The sequence below is a fragment of the Tupaia chinensis genome, unplaced genomic scaffold, assembly GCF_000334495.1.
Source record: "Tupaia chinensis unplaced genomic scaffold, TupChi_1.0 Scaffold000600_1, whole genome shotgun sequence".
Classification (NCBI taxonomy): domain Eukaryota; kingdom Metazoa; phylum Chordata; class Mammalia; order Scandentia; family Tupaiidae; genus Tupaia; species Tupaia belangeri.
In genome coordinates this window covers 7,246,310-7,264,208 of record NW_006160117.1, presented here as the reverse complement: position 1 = coordinate 7,264,208, position 17,899 = coordinate 7,246,310, and the positions used below count along the sequence as shown (strand labels likewise).

At 40.1% G+C, this 17,899-nt stretch overlaps 1 protein-coding gene and 1 pseudogene across 1 annotated transcript in view; one reads left to right on the top strand and one right to left on the bottom strand.

Moving 5' to 3' along the window:
* DMD (dystrophin) overlaps window positions 1–17,899 on the top strand; it is a 1,496,890-nt gene that overhangs the window by 1,375,387 nt on the left and 103,604 nt on the right. Inside the window, exon 34 of the mRNA XM_027775723.1 lies at window positions 3,814–3,888. Within this exon, the coding sequence (XP_027631524.1) occupies window positions 3,814–3,888 (75 nt within the window). The remainder of the gene's footprint in view (window positions 1–3,813; window positions 3,889–17,899) is intronic.
* Window positions 1,928–3,649, bottom strand: LOC114009669 (peptidyl-prolyl cis-trans isomerase NIMA-interacting 4 pseudogene; annotated as a pseudogene).

Here is a 17,899-nt window from a genome sequence, read left to right as displayed (position 1 = left end):
CGCCGGACGCGTGTGCGTGCGTGCCCAAGATCCCAAGAGGAGAATGGAGGAGAAAGGATTGCGGCATGACCATCCCCCTTGGGGGGGGGGGTGATTTCTCGCTTTCTGTCTCTCTGTCTTTCTCTCTGTCTGTCTAGCGAGTGCATGTGCCCTATGGCAAAAATCTCTCAAAAAAAATATTCTGGGGGACCAGCAGTTGGCATAATGGATATGTCGCTGGACTCCCATGTAGTCAACAATGGTTTGAGTCCCGGACCCAGTGGCTTAAACTCATGCTGGGTGTGTGTGCATGCCCAAGACCCTGAGAGGAGAATGGAGGAGAAGGGATTGCAGCATGGTCACCCCCCACCTGGGGGGTGATTTCTCGCTTTCTGTCTCTCTGTCTCTCTCTGTCTTTCTGGTGTGTGCATGCGCTCTATAGCAGAAATCTCTCAAAAAAATATTCTGCGACATGTGGGCATTTATTAGCCAGTGGGTATTTATTAGCCAGTGGGCATAAAACAGTCTTAGAGCCTGTGCTAGAGGTAGAGAGAGGTCATAACTCTACCTTTTTGAATTCTCATATGAGAAGCTCACTGTCTGCACAGACCAGTCTTCTATCATAGTGGTTCTCAAAGTGTGATCCCTGGAGCACCAACATCAGCATCACCTGGAAACTTGGTGGAAATAGAGATTTTTCAGACCCTTCGCCCGAATCTACCGCATCAGAAAATTTGGGATGGGACCTGGAGATTCTGTATTTTTAAATTATCCACCCAGATAATTCTCATGTACACCGAAGTTTGAGAACCATTGTTCTAGCTACAGGATTCTGTCAATGATCTAATTATATTCAGACAACCAAGACATTTGGGAACCCAACCCAGTGCACCATTTCTAAAGATGGAGGACTTACTAGATTCTTCTTAAACCCTGTTAACATAAGGGCAGTGAATGTTTCTTAACATTTTTTTCAGCAGTCTTTATATTTTGCAAACTGTTAATATCACCAATGCTAGCCTGTCTAACATTAATTAGGATAATTAATGAAACCCCTTGTGTAATAGGAGCTAAATATAGCTGAAACACTTACAGTGGCCACCTCTGGAGTGAGGCTTTTTGATTAATTGCTAGCCAACCACCCCTGGAGTGTGCATTCCTGATTAAGACAACTGACCGCCTCTCCAGTGTAGCTTAAGCTAACACACATACACATATATTGTACTGTCCATGTGAGAGTTTTATTGAACTCTTACAATTTATTTAGGCATAATTTAAACACTGAAAGTCTTACATTCTAAATGCACAGTATGAGTTTTGACAAACAGATACACTCATGAACCACCATACCGATCAACATTGATAACATCTCAATCACCTAGAAAATACCCTTGTGTTCCTTTGCAGTCAGTTACCCACTCCCCTTTACCCCTTCCCAAGCTACCATCTGTCACTGTAGTTGAGTTTTTTCTGTTCTAGAATTTCATATAAATGGAATCAAACAGTATGTATTGTTTTGTACCTGGCTTCTTTTCTGAGCTTAATGTTTTTCACATTCATTCATGTTGTGTTATCAGTAGTTAGTTCCTTTCTATTGCAGAGTAGTATTCCATTATATGACTATTCCACAATTTCTATTACTTTTCTGGTTTGTTTCCAGTTTGGGACCATTATGAATAAAGCTGCTGTGGACATTTATAGGCACTATAATTTTTTTATATGCACTACTTTTTATGGACTTTATGTTTTTATATTTTTTGGGGGAAAATATCTAGGAATAGAATATTTTGGTCATAAGGTAGATATATGTTTAATTTCATAACAAACTGCCAAAATGGATTTCCAATGTTGTCATACTTTTGTATTTTATATTCTCATCAGCACCATATGAGAGTTCCAGTTGCTCCATTTCCTTGCCAACATTCTTTTTTGAATCATTCATATGATTTTATTTTCTCCCTTCAACCATGATAATATGGTATCCAAATTTTGTCTTAACTGGTGGGTCTGTAAACACAGGCTTACCCATCTTACTGACAGGCAAGACAAATGCTGCTTCTTGAAATGGTCCCACCATGGACCCTCTGGTCATCAAACCCAAGTTGCTCCCTTGCCTGGCTTTATCTTCATTATATATTGTGTGACTACTTCACTGAATCTCATTCCCAACTTTAACTTTTCCATGGCTTCCATAATTTTGCCGTGTTTTTCACACAATGTGTCTGACCTTTATTGCATTGCCACCACCTTTGGGACCCTGAACCTTCTTGTCAGCACTGTCATTCCCAGACACTGCTCCTCCTTTACCCCTTTTCTAGAATCACTTCTTCCTTGGGAGGCATCTTTGCGATTTTCTGGCCAACATTTTGTATTATGAGACTTTTAAAAAATTTTAGACTGAATTGTTTATAAAGTTGTAAACCAAATAACATTGATTCAAATGGTTTAGACTTGCATTAAATGATTGCCCTTTCTTTAATGTTTCATTAGATTGGTTTGTGCGTGTCATTTGATTGTGGCAGTTAGTTATATTTGCTGATATGTATGTTTCTTTCTTTCTTTTTTTTCTTTTTTGGAGAGATTTTTGCTTTAGGGTGCATGTGCTTGTAGGAGAGACAGAGAAACAGCAAGAAATCACCCTCCAGGGGGGATTGCCACACCACAATCCCTTCTCCTCCATTCTCCTCTCGAGATCTTGGGCATGCACACATATATTCCCAATGTGAATTTTAAGCCACCAGGTCCCGAACGTGTACTGTGGTCGACTGTGTGGGTGCCCAGCATCATAACCATTACGCAATCTGCTGGTCCCTCTTTCTTTCTTTTGTTCATTTATTCACTCAGTCTGTTGATCAGTCCCTTAGCTCCTTAGCTATTAGACCTACTTTTTCAGAGAGCAGTTATATATTAAGTTGCTAAGAAATATGACAGAAGTAGGTGACAGGGTTCTTGTCTTCAGGGAGCTTTCTGAAACTGGGTTCCTGAAGCATACATTCACAGACATGCGAGAAAAGAAATGTAGGTAGCCCTGTGTATGTCAAAGCTTTTTCAGACTTGAGTAAGGACATCATCTAAATATAGCTCCCTGCTAGGTGACATGAGTCAGGGCTTGATAGACAGGTGGCTGTAGAAACCACAGTAGCATAAATCGTTGAATTGTTATTCTATGCTAAATATTGGAATGATTGCACCTTAGAATATACAACTAAAGATTTAACTTTAATCCCAATGATATCTTAAAAATACACTTTGTGTACAAGCACATACGTGCTGGGTAAAAACATACTCAAAATCTTAGTGTATACCTTTGAGTTATGGGATTATAGATGATTTGTTTACTGATTTTATATTTTTGTTTAATTTCTAAATTTTCCACAGTGAGCATTTATAGTTGTTGTAATCAGAAAAAAAAAAGTTGTATTGCCTCTTGATGGTTAAGTTTCTTACAGGTATTTCAATAATTTGTTTCTGGTTCTCTTTAATCTTGTGTGGCAAAGTTTCAAGATAGTAGATACAGATGGTGGTCTAGGAAAAAAAATGCCCATCCTTCTTTTTCCTCTGGGAACCTGAGTTACCTGAATGCCCTGCAGGCTATGCCACTGTAGTCCTTCACAGAAATTATCTTCCCTGATTGCCAAAGGGCAAAAGGACTTTTTTCCTTTCTCCACATCAACAGAATTTCAACTCCCAATGCTTAGAGCATAGGCTCAAGAATTTTTTTTTTTCTAATCTATTTTTGTGGTTGGTGTAGCTGTTGGCAAGTCATTGGGGATTTTTGCCTTAGGTTTCTAATGAGATAACAAATGACCTTTGTTTCCCTCCTTTTCTCTTCAGCTGACCTGAATAATGTCAGATTCTCAGCTTATAGGACTGCCATGAAACTCCGAAGACTGCAAAAGGCCCTTTGCTGTAAGTATTAACCAGTACTTGAAGACTTTGATCATTTTTCTTTGCTTTAAAAAATAAAAGTGGATTGGAGGTATTTTCACTTGGAGAGGAGAGAAATTGCTGTCACAAATCCTGTTGCAACACGGAATTCATTGTTTGAAATATCTTTGGGGCCTGGTGTTTGTCTAGGCTATTTTGTTACATTGTTTAGTTATATTCCTCAGCTACTAATGTTGAATTGTTAAGATATTAATAATTTTTTATTTTCCCACTAATGTCATACATAATTCACTTCATGAAACTTCTATTATATCTCTCTTTCTACCTCTGTTTCTTCTTACAAAATAAATTTAGTATTAGAAGACTGTGATATCTTATCCAAACCAAAGTTCACAGACTGTATGATTTGTGAGCTTGAATGGTACTTTGAGATGAATGCTGTGATAGTGGAAAGATGACAGGGCTACTTTTCTGCCTTATTTTTTTTTATCACATATCTATGAGAAGATCCTAAAATATTATATATAACTCTTTTTATCAGATAGTTTACATGTAGCTCTCTTTTAGCAACAAAGTGAATTATGGTATAATATTGTGTGAGTGTCTATATGCATTGATGATATTCCCATGAAACAGATAAGCACTGTCCCAACCTTAATGGAACTTCTAATCTAGTGAAAGGCACCTAGGATGTCCATAAACTCTGAAAACAGACATGCAAGGGGCTTTTAAAAGTTCATGGAAAATGCAATTAATGTATAAGTTTACTTTGGTGCAAAAAAAATTGAAATTCATACATTTGCATAGTATACATTTTCCATGGACTCTTTGAGGACCCCTTGTATAAGATCATCCAGAACATCATCTATAGATTGATTTCAAAAATTAAAATGATATTGCCTCTATTTCTTTCTTTCTTTCTTTCTTTCTTTTTTTTTTTGAAGAGGTTTTTGCTATAGGGTGCATGTGCTAGCCAGAAAGAGACAGAGAGACAGAAAGTGAGAAATCAACCCCCCCCTCCCCCAGAGGGATGGCCACACCGCAATCCCTTCTCCTCTATTCTCCTCTTGGAATCTTGGGCATGCACGAACACATGCCTGGCGTGAGTTTAAGCCACCAGTCCGAGAATCAAACTACGATTGACCACATGGGAGTCCAGCAACATAGCCATTATATCATCTCCTGGTCCCAACATTTCCTCTGTTTCTAAGCTTTATGGGCACCCTGAGAATAAGTGAGGAGACATTTTCATTTAGTATATTTTGTTTTGTATTTTTTAGAGAGGTTTTTGCTATAGTGTTTGTGTGATCTCCAGAGACACAAAGACAAAGAGACAGAAAGCAGGAAATCACCCTCTGGGGAGGATATGGTCATGCCACAGTCCCTCTCTATTCTCCTCTCAGGATTTTGGGCATGCACGTACGTATACCCAGTTTGAGTTTTAAGTCGCCAGGTCCAGGACTTGAACCACAGTCAACCACGTGGGAGTCTAGCAACACAACTATTAGGTCTTCTACTGGTCTCTCTTTTAGTATATTTTAATGTAATATATTTAGATGTATGAGAGTGAGATGATGTCTAAGCTAGGTGAGTGCACAGGGTAAATAGATCTCACTCTGGGAATAGTGTTCTCATCCAGAGGAAGAGCCTTGAGCCCAGAGAAAGTGCAGTGCACTCAGGAACTGATGAAAATACTTCATCATAGCTAAAGCATACCATTTCGGGGAAGGGTTGTAAAATATTAGTCTGGAGAAAGAAGCAGGAGGCAGATCGTGAAAGACTTTCTAAATCCAAATTAAAAAATTTAGAAGTCAGTGGGGAGCTGTGCAAGGGGTTTTGGCAGAAGGATGATGTATATGATCAGATATTTTGTTTACTGAGAACATTCTAGCTGTGGAACAGAGTGTGAACTGGCCGGGGGGGTGGGAGTCATGTGAATTGACAGGAAAGAGACCTGTTGCAGTAATCTAAACCAGCAACATGTTGGCTGGAGTGAGCAAAGTGGGAATGGAGATAAAGTGGAGAGAATTTAGAAATATTTAGGAGGTGGATTTGACAAACCTTAGTGATGTATTTGAGGTGGCCACTGAAGGGAAGTTAAGGAAGACACTTGGGTGCTTGCCTTGGGTTACCAGGTAGACTTACCTGGTAGAATAGGAAGAACATGGAATACACAAATAGTATTTAGAAATCATCAGCATCTATGTGCTGATATTGTTTGTTTATTTCCCTGCAGAGAATGAGATGGCTCAGGGAGAGTCTAGAGTGAGATGAGAAGAGTAATTTAGGACAGAAGGAAAGCATTCTACAAAGGGAACTCAAAGGAGTGGCCAGTGGGGTAGAATGAGAATCCTGAGAGATTTTAGTGCTGCATATTACATGTGAAGAAAGAAGAATGGACCTGGGGACCAGCAGGTAACATGGTGGCCAAGGCACTGGACACTCCCACATGGCCAACCATAGTTCGAGTCCCAGACCTGGTGGTTTGCTTTCTCACTTTCCCTCTTTCTGTGTGTCTTTCTCTGTGTCTCTCTCTGGTCAAATTAAATGAATAAATAAAATTAAATAAACATTTTTTTAAAAGGTTTTTTTTAAAAAAAGAAAAAAAAAAGAAAGAAAGAATGGACCTGTCACGCAGGTCAGATGTTGCCTGGGCATCAGGATGAAGTTGGGAAAAGTGCCCATTATCTTTAGCAACAAAGAGGTCCTTAGAATTTTTAGAGGCATTGGGACCAGCAGATGGCTTAATGGTTATGTCACTGGACTCTCACATAGTTGACCATGGTTTGGGTCCCAAACCCAGTGACTTAAACTCATGCTGGGCACATGTGCATGTGTGCCCAAGATCCCAAGAGGACATTAGAGGAGAATGGATTACAGTGTGGCCATCGCCCCAGAGGATGATTTCTCACTTTCTGTCTCTGTTTTTCTCTGTCTCTCCAGTGAGCACACACACCCCATAACAAAAATCTCTCTAGAAGAAGAAAAAAGGAATTTTTAGAGGCATGACAGAAGTCATGAAGTGAGCTTAAAAATTAATCAAAATTGATAATGTGGGCAGCAAAGGCCGGATTTCACATAGTCAACCAGGGTTCGAGTCCCAGCCTGGTGGCTTAAACATGCTGCACACGCACACACATGTCAAAGATCCTGACTAGATATAGAATTGGTGGAAGAAGGATTGTGGCATGACCAAGCACCATTGGGGAGTACTTTCTCCCCGTCTCTCTCATGTGTATGTATGTGTGCACACACACCCTCTGACATTAAAAAAGAAAAGTGGGAGTGTAAAAATAGTTGGTATGGCAATTCTTGGAGGAATTTATTAGTGATGGGAAGAGAAGAGGGATGGTAGTTGGAGGAGGCTGAAGACTTAAAAGAGTAGATAGATGAGTGGTCTTCAAAAAGTTCACAGAAAATGCCTATGATGGGAAAAACTAAAAAAACCTATGCCTTTTTTAGCTTTTGCCATAGGGTGTGTGCACTCACTGGAGAGAGACAGAGAAAGGGAAAGGGAGAAATCACTCCCTGTGGGGGGATGGCCATGCCCACTTCTCGTCCATTCTATTCTTGGGAGTTTGGGGCAAGCATACACATGTGCCCACGTGATTTCATTCTTCAGGGTCCAGGACTCAAACCATGGTCAACCATGTGGGAGTCCAGCGCCTTACCCATCATGACACCTGCTGGCCCTGGTTTTCAAGATTGTTTACACAAAAATAAACTTGTACTTTAATTCTGTTTTTCCGTGAAATTTTTTGAAGTACTTGTGTGTGTGTGTGTGTGTGTGTTGTGTGTTGTGTGTGTATGTAAGTTTAAAGATACTTGAGTATATTTACAGGAAGATGAGATAAGACAGGGTGAGATTAAAATTGTTGGCTCGAGAGAAGATAAGGTAAAATGTGAATTCTTAGAGGACATAAACAGGTGGGGGTAGGGCAGAGAGAAAGTTCTGTAAAAGATCAAGTAATGAAGAGAAACAGTAGGAGGAAGATGAGAGATGCCCATCTAAAAAGGTTCTGTGTGAAGTTGGAGGAGAGTCCCTGTGATGCAATCAGCAGCAGAAGGCGATAAAGCTGAGGTTGGATATATCGTTATGGAAGAGAGAGGACTAAGTGGAGATCCAGCATTGTGGAACCCATTCAGCAGACTTTCACAGTAGCACCAATCTGCAGTGGTCTGGTATTTCTCCAGTCACGCTCAGCAGCCAGAAGTTGAATTCTGCTATCCCAGGATAGTCAGAGGATAGCTGGGCAAGGTGAGTAAGGATCTGGACAAGAGTGGTTAAAGTGATATCTACTGGGGGTCGGCAGTTGGCATGGTGATTAGTGGCATTGGATTCCCACATGGCTGACTGTGGTTCAGGTCCCAGACCTGGTGGCTTGCTGTCTCACTTTCCATTTCCCTTTCTCTCTCTCTCTCTCGTCAAATAAAAAAATAATAATAACACATGGAGTTAAATAAATAGATATTTTAAAAAGTGATATCTACTGAGTTCATGTTGGGTAGGAGAAGCTATTAACTCAGGTGGAAGTCAGTAATTACAAGGTAGTGTGATCAAGAGACTAACTGTTTAAGGAGGTAGAGGAAGACGTCGTTAAGGAACTGAAGGCCAAGAATTTGTGGTCCGAGAGAACCATGGCTGAACATTATTTCAAAGGTATAGCAGTTGCAGGGGATTAGGTCTAGGATATGGCCACTTGAGTCAGTGGCAGAGGTAGAGTAGACATGAATTTCCATGGAGATGTATTAAGAAGTTAAGGAAATGAGAAGCTAGAACAATGCTCAAGTCACTCATACCAATGTTGAAACCATCCAGAATTGGGGCCAGACTTGTTAAGAGAGAAGGACTTTGAGCTCTGACTACTAAGTCTTGCAAAATGAAAAGGTATGACCAGGGGATCTGTGGAGGCTAGCAGTAAGAGAGTCAAGAAGTCCAGAGAAGGAGCATCCTAGGAGTAGAATTATTTGGAAAGAGAAAGTAGGCCTTTCCTCTTCATATTTGTATCTACAATGCTTAGCACAAAAACTGGCAGGGTTCAATCTGTTTTCATAGAATAGATGCATGAGTGGAAGTAAATGGGGGCTTCTACTCCCTTGTACCTTATAATCTGAAGTTATCATTTTTCAGCTATATAGCTGCCAAGTTTAAGTGGTTTTTAAAGGGTACCCAAGGCCTAGGACTTCCTTAGGGACCTGTTAATGTGTCATAGCTGGGATGAATTTGGGTGAAGCGAATTTAGGGGCTGGATATAGAAAATCTGCCTATTTTTTTCTCTTGACCTCACCTCATCCCAGAGGTACTGCTTCCCTTTGATAAAGGGGTAATTATCAACTGGTTATTCTAAAGTACTATAGAATGTTCCTGTGACATCCTGAAAGTTCAAAAGAGATAACCAACTGTTCCAGGTTATATTAAGGGAAAAAAAAACAGATATAGATGGAAAACCTTATAAAGATTGTCCATTTCCATAACATTCCTTTTGACTTTGAGATTAGGCATTATACAATTTTTCTGTTAAAAAATAATTCCAGGGCAGCCCATGGCATGATGGTTAAGGTGACCATATCCCATATGGCTGACTGCGCAGTTTAAGACCTGGACATAGGGGCTTGATAAACATGCAGGGCAGGTGTGCATACATTCCCAAATGGCTGAAAGGAAGGACAGATGGAGGAGAAGGAATTATTCCCTATAGGGGGTGCTTTCTCATTTTTTTTTCTCTCTTTGGTGAGCATACATACCCTCAGGCAAAAATTTTAAGAATTCCATTCACACATGTGCTTTATTGACTATCAGTTTATGTTGAAATTTCTAATAAACATTGGGAAAATGGGAGATTTGGATATATACAAAATTTGGTCATTGGAAGTACTGTGTACTAAAGTTAAGTTCAGGGTATAGAATGATTTAAGTTTTCACTTTAAACGGATTTGAAATTCTCAGCATTTCCTTTCTGAGTGTGGCTTTTTTCCTATTTTAAAAAAAAAAAGTCAACTATAGGCAAAATCAGTGAATATTTATCTAAGTACTGAATTCTCAAGAACTCCAGGAGGGTGCCATGCATAGTAAGAATATAAGATGAAGGACTTGCCAATCCTTTTTATTGAAAACATGAGCGGTCACATCATTTACTAACTTCTCAGTCGATGACTTAAGAATTTCCTCTTAATTTTATATTTGCTTAGGTTTATCTTCCAGCCTTTTGTCCTATCTGTGCCTGCAAAACCATGATAAAGAGCTATTGTCTGAGGTACAGGCAAATAAAATTTGCCCTGGCTAGCTTTTCCTACCAAAGTGTGCTCTACTGACTTTTACTTTAATGAAAATTAATGATGTTATCTCTGATTTCCTGATGCCAGTGAAGAGTCTGAGTTACAGATGCCTTAGAAAATATGCCACCTCTATTGAGTACCTGAGCTTATTGTTTCCACTTCACTATCAAAGTTTCAATAATGAGGAAAACCAAATAACACCATTTCATCCACTATTTAAATCAAGACTATCACCATTGGCCTACAGTGTCCCAAGTTTGTAATCAGTTTAATGTTGCATGACTCGATACATTGTATGTGAAAATTAAAATCAACAGCAAAGCAGAAAGAAAAGAAAATCTTGGGGTCCAACAGGTGGCATGGGGGTTAAGGCACTGAATTTCCACATGGCTGACCATAGTTTAAATCTTGGACTTGGCCCCTTGAAAATCACACCATTCTCTGAAAATCACACCAGTCATGTGTGCATGCATACCCCAAATCCCAGAAGCAGAGTGGAGGAGAAGGGATTGTGGCATGGCCATCCCTCCCTGGGGCGGGAGGTGGGGGGAGGGCGATTTCTCACTTTCCCTCTGTGTATCTCTCTCTGGCGAGTGTATGTACCCTATAGCAAAAAACTTTAAAAGAAAAGAAAAAAGAAAAAGAAAATCTTGGTAAGAAAGATTTATTAGCCAATTCCTAAGACTGATCCCCATTGAAACTTACAACAAAGATAATCTGAATTTTTTTCTTTCTCTTTCTGTAGTTTCGATGACATTCCATAGGTGTATGGCTCTAAAATTAAAAATATAGCCAACTTCTAAGAGCAGAAATAAAAATGCACTTAACAAAGCCAGTGTATTTAGTTTATTAGTGTGGGTTAGGTTGGTGAGAACCCAAACCATAGGGCTAAATATACTGCACTTGATAAATGTGACAAAATACTCTGCAAACAACAAGAAATAGAGAACAATTTGCTTCTGTTCAGCAATTAAATCATACATTCTGGAGAACTGGTACAGGCTGGAGTTGCCTGAATGAAGTTGCAGTTTCTAGACTCACCCTCACCACCACAAACCAGGTGAAAAATGTGCTCCTTTTTCTGTAAATGCACCTCACCTTTTGATAGTGCATTAAGGGAGGCATTAGACAGGGTTCGGTTGCTAAAGAAGACTCAGAGGACCCGCAATAACATGGCTTACAAATCTGCAGTCTATTGCTGGAACAGGCTACAATAGGACAACAGTGTTAAAGTCAGAATACGGTTCTACAGTCACAGACTGCCCCACAGCAAGGCATCCCAAGGGTCCAAGGATCCTTGATTTTGTCCCTCCCCTCCAAAATAATCTACTTTTTCATATATCTTTAGCATATTATTTTTCACATAGATTAGAGGCCATGTTCTGTTTTCTTTTTCTTTTTCTTTTTCTTTTTCTTTTTTCAGAATTTAAAAAGATCTTAAGGACATAGCCAAACTTAATTTTCTTAGTTTCCATGGCTTTTCAAGTGGTGGTGTTGGGGGAGTGGGACAGTGTCTTCAAAAAGTTCATGGAAAATGTGCCTTAAGCAAAACTCTGCATGAATTTCCAAAAATGTTGGCACCAAAGTGAAATTGTACTTTCATTCGATCTCTCCACAAAATTTCTGAAGTTTCTTCATCGATGCCCCAAAGAGAGAGGTCCTGTAACAAGACCCATATATAACACAGGGGGCATGCGGTAGTCCTTTGCCACTACCCATGAGTACACTAAACACTAAAGAGTGTTTTGAAAGAGTGGTTGGACCACGGGTGTGATGCCAAAGCTTCCAAAGAGCACCTCGTAGGTTCCATTCTTTGGTAATCAATGGTTCCATTCCTCAGTTTTCATTCTAGGCAGCTCACCATCCTTCCTTCCTCCCGGAATTGGAAGCATTCAATGCTCTTCTTGCACTTGGAGATCTTTTTCATCAGCCTGTATTTTCTCATTCAAACCAAGTTCTACCTGGCCAGATATTCCTAGCCCAGGTTCTAATTCTTCCTAGTTTATTTCAACCAGTCCATCATTAATGTCTTTAATAGGACTGGGAAATAAATTTGAGACACAAAAATGTTATCTTCCAGGCTAAAGTCATATGAATAGCATTCACTCCTAAATGGAATTTGATTTGGGTATGCCACAGAAATTTCTGTAACTATCCACATCCAATTTCTGGCTTTTCATTTTGAGCAAAGTAGCCTCACCAAATTAACTTAATTCTTTTTTTAAGAGAAGTGTTTGCTATGGGGTGCATGCGCTCACCAGAGAGATAGGGAGAGACAGAGACACAGGAAGTGGGTATATAAATCTACCTCATATCAATACCTCTCTTAAAACTTCATCATCACAATGAATGGCCACACAATGTTCATTCAGATTGTTGAAAATCTTTGTTCTCCATATTTCACTGGGTAATTATTTCCACAGGTTTACTTTCCAACATAATTGCTTAATAATCTATATATCCTGTGAAATAAGGATGAAAAGACAGAGCTATATTCATATTGTCCCATGGAATCATAGTCTCCCCTATCTTCATTCAGCATATTTCATAAATTGGCCAACTTTCCCACTCACTACTAGGTTTTTTTTTTTTTTTGAGAGGTTTTTGCTATAGGGCGTATGCACTCACAGAAAGACAGAGAGACAGAGAGACCAAAAGCGAGAAATCACCCCCCAGAGGAGATGGCCACGTCGCAATCCCTTCTCCTCCATTCTCCTCTCAGGATCTTGGGCACGCATGCACATGCGCCCAGTGTGAGTTTTAAGCCACTGGGTCCGGGACGCAAACCGCGGTTGACTACATGGGAGTCTAGTGACATAGCCATTACACTAACTGCTGGTCCCCACTACTAGGTTTTTTAAAGGAGGTGGAATCCTTCACCCTATGGGCATCTGAGTCAAAGCTAAGGGAACATGTTATTGTTAGATTTTCCCTTTTAAAAATCCTATTTAGGAAATCTGCAGGTGGCATAATGGTTACATCACTGGACTCCCACATAGTTGACTATAGTTTGAGTCACAGACCAGGTAGCTTAAACCTCACACCAGGCGCATGTGTGTGTGTGCGTGCACGTGTGTGTGTGTGTGTGTGTGTCCAAAATCCTGAGAGGAGAATGGAGGAGAAGGGATTGAGGTGTGGCCCTGGGGGATGATTTCTTACTTCCTGTCTTTCTGTGTCCCTCTGACACTCTGATGAGTGCACATGACCTATGGCAAAAATCTCTACAAATATAAATAAATAAAAGATAATTAAAGAAAAAAGAAATACCTATTTGATGGTTTCCTTCCTTAAAGCAACAATCTCATCTTTCTTCCTTTATCATTAATTGTAAGCCCTGATCCCTGCCCCCCACCCCTTACACAAAGTCCGTCCCTTGGGTTCTGCTACTGTGCTAGTCCATAGTTAGCTGGAAGCAAAAAAAGATATGCTGGTGCTTCCTCTTCAGTCTATTCCCAACAGTAGGGTATCGGGTTGGAATAGCACAGAGAAATGGTGCTGTCCTGTCTGCTAGGCAATGAAACATTTGTGACAGCCCCAATTAGGCAAGGTGCAGGGAAGATTCCTTTGGTCTCCATGGAATTCTTGCACTTAAGTTCCAGCTAATAGCCATAGTATCTTGTTTTGGAATTTTCCCAGCCTCTGAGACTCTTAATTGTAGCCCCAGTCCAGGCACGACTGGGTCTGACAGCAAAATGGAAAATTGTGGTGAAATAGGGAACACCTGTAAGTTCCTCACTTGTATTATCTTTTTAATTGTAATTGGTCTCTCAGGTATAGCCCATTTATCAAAAGTGATGGTTGCTCAGATTCCTTTGGCTGGAACTCCATCTGGAGGCCAGAGAGGGTGAAGCTCAACCTAAGGAGATCTGAACTCAAATACTTGAGCTTTTAGTAATGCAACCAAGGAATTGAATTTTTAGCAGCCCTGCCACCAGTTTGAAGTTCCCTTCTAATCCATTTTGTTAGTGCCTAAGGTTTGAGTTCTATGATTTCCAGATTCCATTGGAAAGTTGTATTGTCAGTAACTGTTCTAGTCTGTTTTATTGGTAATAACAGGAAATACCTGAAACTGGGTGATTTATAAAAATAGAATTTTATTCATCTCACAGTTGGGATATGCAGATGCCACCTGTGGTGGGTCTGTATCACCACATGGCAGAAGGCCAAGAGAGCCTTCTAAGTTTGTGTCCATTTCTTTCTCCTTATAAACCCACCAGGAGGGACCAGCAGATGGCGTAATGGCTATGTCGCTGGACTCCCATGTAGTTGACCGCAGTTTGAGTCCTGGTTCTGGTAGCTTAAACTTATGCCAGGCATGTGTGCGTGCATGCCCAAGATCCTGAGAGGAGAATGGAAGAGAAGGGATTGAGACGTGGCCATCCCCTCTGGGGGATGATTTCTTGCTTTCTGTCTCTCTCTGTCTGTCTGGCGAGTGCACACAAAAACCTCTCAAATAAAATAAAATAAACCCACCAGGAATTAATCGTGGGGGCCCCACCCTGATGACCTTAATCTTAATTTCTTCCCCAAAGTCGTACCTTTTGATACCATAATTCGATCAAATTTCATCCTATTAATCCCATTACAGTGGCTCAACATGTGAATTTGGGGGGACACATTCAAACCACGGCAGTGGCCAGTTTCAAAGCTTGCCTGTGCTACTTTAAACCAAGGGTAGCTTGACAACCAGATCAATGGTTTCTTCTCAGCCCTTTTTGCTGAATCATCTTTTTTCTTTCTGAGTAATGCCTCAATCATATTTTTAGCTAAAAATGAGTTAGAGGGTTTTCTAAACAGTCTCACTTCTGACGCAAACTGCACTGACTGGGGCAGTTATGGTTTCACTGCTGAAGAGGACTCACAGGACCCAAATGAGAGTGTTTACAAATTGTTCATTGTAAGTGAAGGTTGCAGTATACCAACAGCATTAAAATCAGGATATGCCTCAGAGCCACAGGCTGCCTCGCAGCATAGGATAGAGAAACCAGGTGGAAGTTACAGTTGTCCTCCTTCTGCAAGAGCCACATCAAGGTGCATTTTCTTTCTTGCATCAAGAACCACTGATAATGCGAACACAACACTTGGGAAAGCAGGGAGAGCAAATTTGTGTCTCAGTCAGGGTTTCTTACATCCTATTGGTAACTAGGCATCTTCTTTCTACATATCGAACCCAGCAGCCTCTAAGGGTCTCACCAAGACCAGATCGAAATGGTCAGTGTTACTGTTAGTAATAAACAGTGATGATAAACTATAACCTGGGGTTACACATCAACATAGTAAATCACTTCTTTACCTTGCTTTGACCAGGACTGTGCACAGTGTAAGTGTCTGATCAAAACATCTCATACTGGTTCCAGATCTTCTAGAATTAACCCCATAGCACAGATAACTATATCAAAATGCATTGAGTTTTTTTGTTGTGTGGAAATTTGCTTGAAAAGTCCTTTAGCCTTAGGCGTAAGGTACCCATAGAATGGCATGATGTTAACAATAGTCTCCTCTTCCCACAAGCCCATTTTGCTACTTGGACAAGAAAAGTCAGCATAGACGTAGCAGTTCTTCTACTATTACCCTACCTCTTTTTCTGTCGGTGCTAATTAGGTTACAGGACAACTGTTACAGGACACCAACGACTCACACTCAAGAGTATCCAGATGGACCCATAGATAAACTTGGAGCTATGTGGACACTATAAGACTTTTTTCACCACTAACTTTTTGGTACTTCACTTTTCTTCCCCTGTTGTTAGCATGGAATGCAGAATGGTCTTCCTTTTCTATAAAGTAAATAAAGACACTTTCTGCCATTCCCCTTTCTGTCTTTCAGTATGAACCTCAGTGAGAAATCAAAAAACCTAGGACTTCTGCCCTAATGTCCAGAGTAAAGCTTTGTATCTCTGGTCTCAGTTTTCTTAACTGCAAAACAATTTTAAAGGTGCACCTGGGGGCCACCGGGTGGTGTGGTGGTTAAGGGCACTGGAATCCCACATGACCAACCACAGTTCTAGTTCCCAGACCTGCCGGCTTGCTTTCTCACTTTCCCCTTCTCTTTCTCTCTCACTCTGTTCCTCTCTGGTCAAATTAAAAATAAATAAATAAAGTTAAATAAAATAGTTCTTTTTTTTTTTTTTTTTTTTTGAAAGTGCCCCAGCTCCAAACGTCTATGGTATAAAAGATAAAAAAGAAATCTGTCATAGTTTCTCATTTCTGGAAGGGCAAGGCCTAGGGTTGATGTTTGAACCAGAACTATGTTACCTAGTGGAGAGAGCAAGAGACAGTGATTTTAAAACGTTTCTGGAAAATGGAACTGAAGTATGAATTTATTTTGGTGCAAACATTTTTGAAATCCATGTGTAGTCTTTTCACAATATGCATTTTTATGAACTTTTGAAGGCCCTTCACATGTGTTTATGTGTATGTCATTTTTAAAATGAGAATTCCTAGCTTGAGGAAAAGGTAGTTTTATAGAACTGTGTCTGCTGAGAGGCTAGCAGGTTGCATGGTGGTTAAGGCACTGGACTCCCACATGGCCAACTGCAGTTCAGACCCCAGACTTAGTGCCTTGAAAATGATCCCAGGCATCATGTGAACATGTGTGCCAGAATCCCAAGAAGAGAATGGAAAAGGGATTGTGACATGTCCATCCCCTCTGGAGGGATGGGGTGATTTTTCACTTTCTCTCTCTCTCTCCTGAGTGCATATGTCCTATGGCAAAAACCTTGAAGAAATATGTCTTCTGGTTGCTTATTAAGGGTTCTAGAAGCAGCTAATTACTATATTTAGCATTTCATCAAAAAATCTTAGTGTATTCTTTAAGATGCTTGTTTGAAATGGAAAATGTATGTCTTTGGCAATTAAATTGTCCCTGTTGATTTTCTCACCTCTTTTCAGGACCTTAGTATGAGTATATACCTAAATAGAAGACTTTAGAAAATTGCTCCATGGAAGTGGAGTTCTATTTGATGTGTTTCAGAAAATGTGCACTTTATTCTTTCATGATGGATTCTTATGTTTAACCACATCCAGTTTTAGCAGAGCACACTGCTCAGTATTTTTCACCTAACCATGTCATCTTCTGCTCCTTTTACTTTGGAGCAATTGCTTTGCTTCCCGCTGGAGCTATTTATACTCCAATTTTTCTGTTCTTTGTGTTACCCATTCACCTATGCATAGACTAGGGTAGACCCAATAAAACTGGAATTTATGCAGTTTTGCTGTTAGCTGGTTTCCATCATGTGGTTAAATTAGACTCTGAATACAAAATTGACTCTAAACACTCTCACTCATGAGTTCTTATATCCTTGGATCTAAAGCAAAATACTTATAATGATTAAAGCAGAGTAACAAAAGGGAAAATAATAGAAAAACTTTACACCACCCATAGTTTCCTTTGATATAGAAAGAAACATGTTTGCAATATTGTTGCTTGGGAGAAATCCATTCCTCTCATCCAATAATGGAACTGGTATATTTCTTAATGGTCCCACTAACTGCACTTGAAAATTTGCCCTCTGAGGAAGTCAAGCACCCAGAAGAGAGAATGAAAATTAGGCGCTTTTGTCCCTGTATGTCTCGTCTTTTATGAGTCTCCATTTGGCTTTCTTTTCCTCAGGTCCTCCTGCCTGCTTGCCTTTTTATTTCTTTATTCTTTATTCCCACCTGACTCCTTCTCTAATCAGTCCCCCCAGTGATGTTCCTTTTTTTTTTTTGTACTTTAAAAAGTCAGCTTCCATGAGGAGAGGCTATTTCTCTATCTT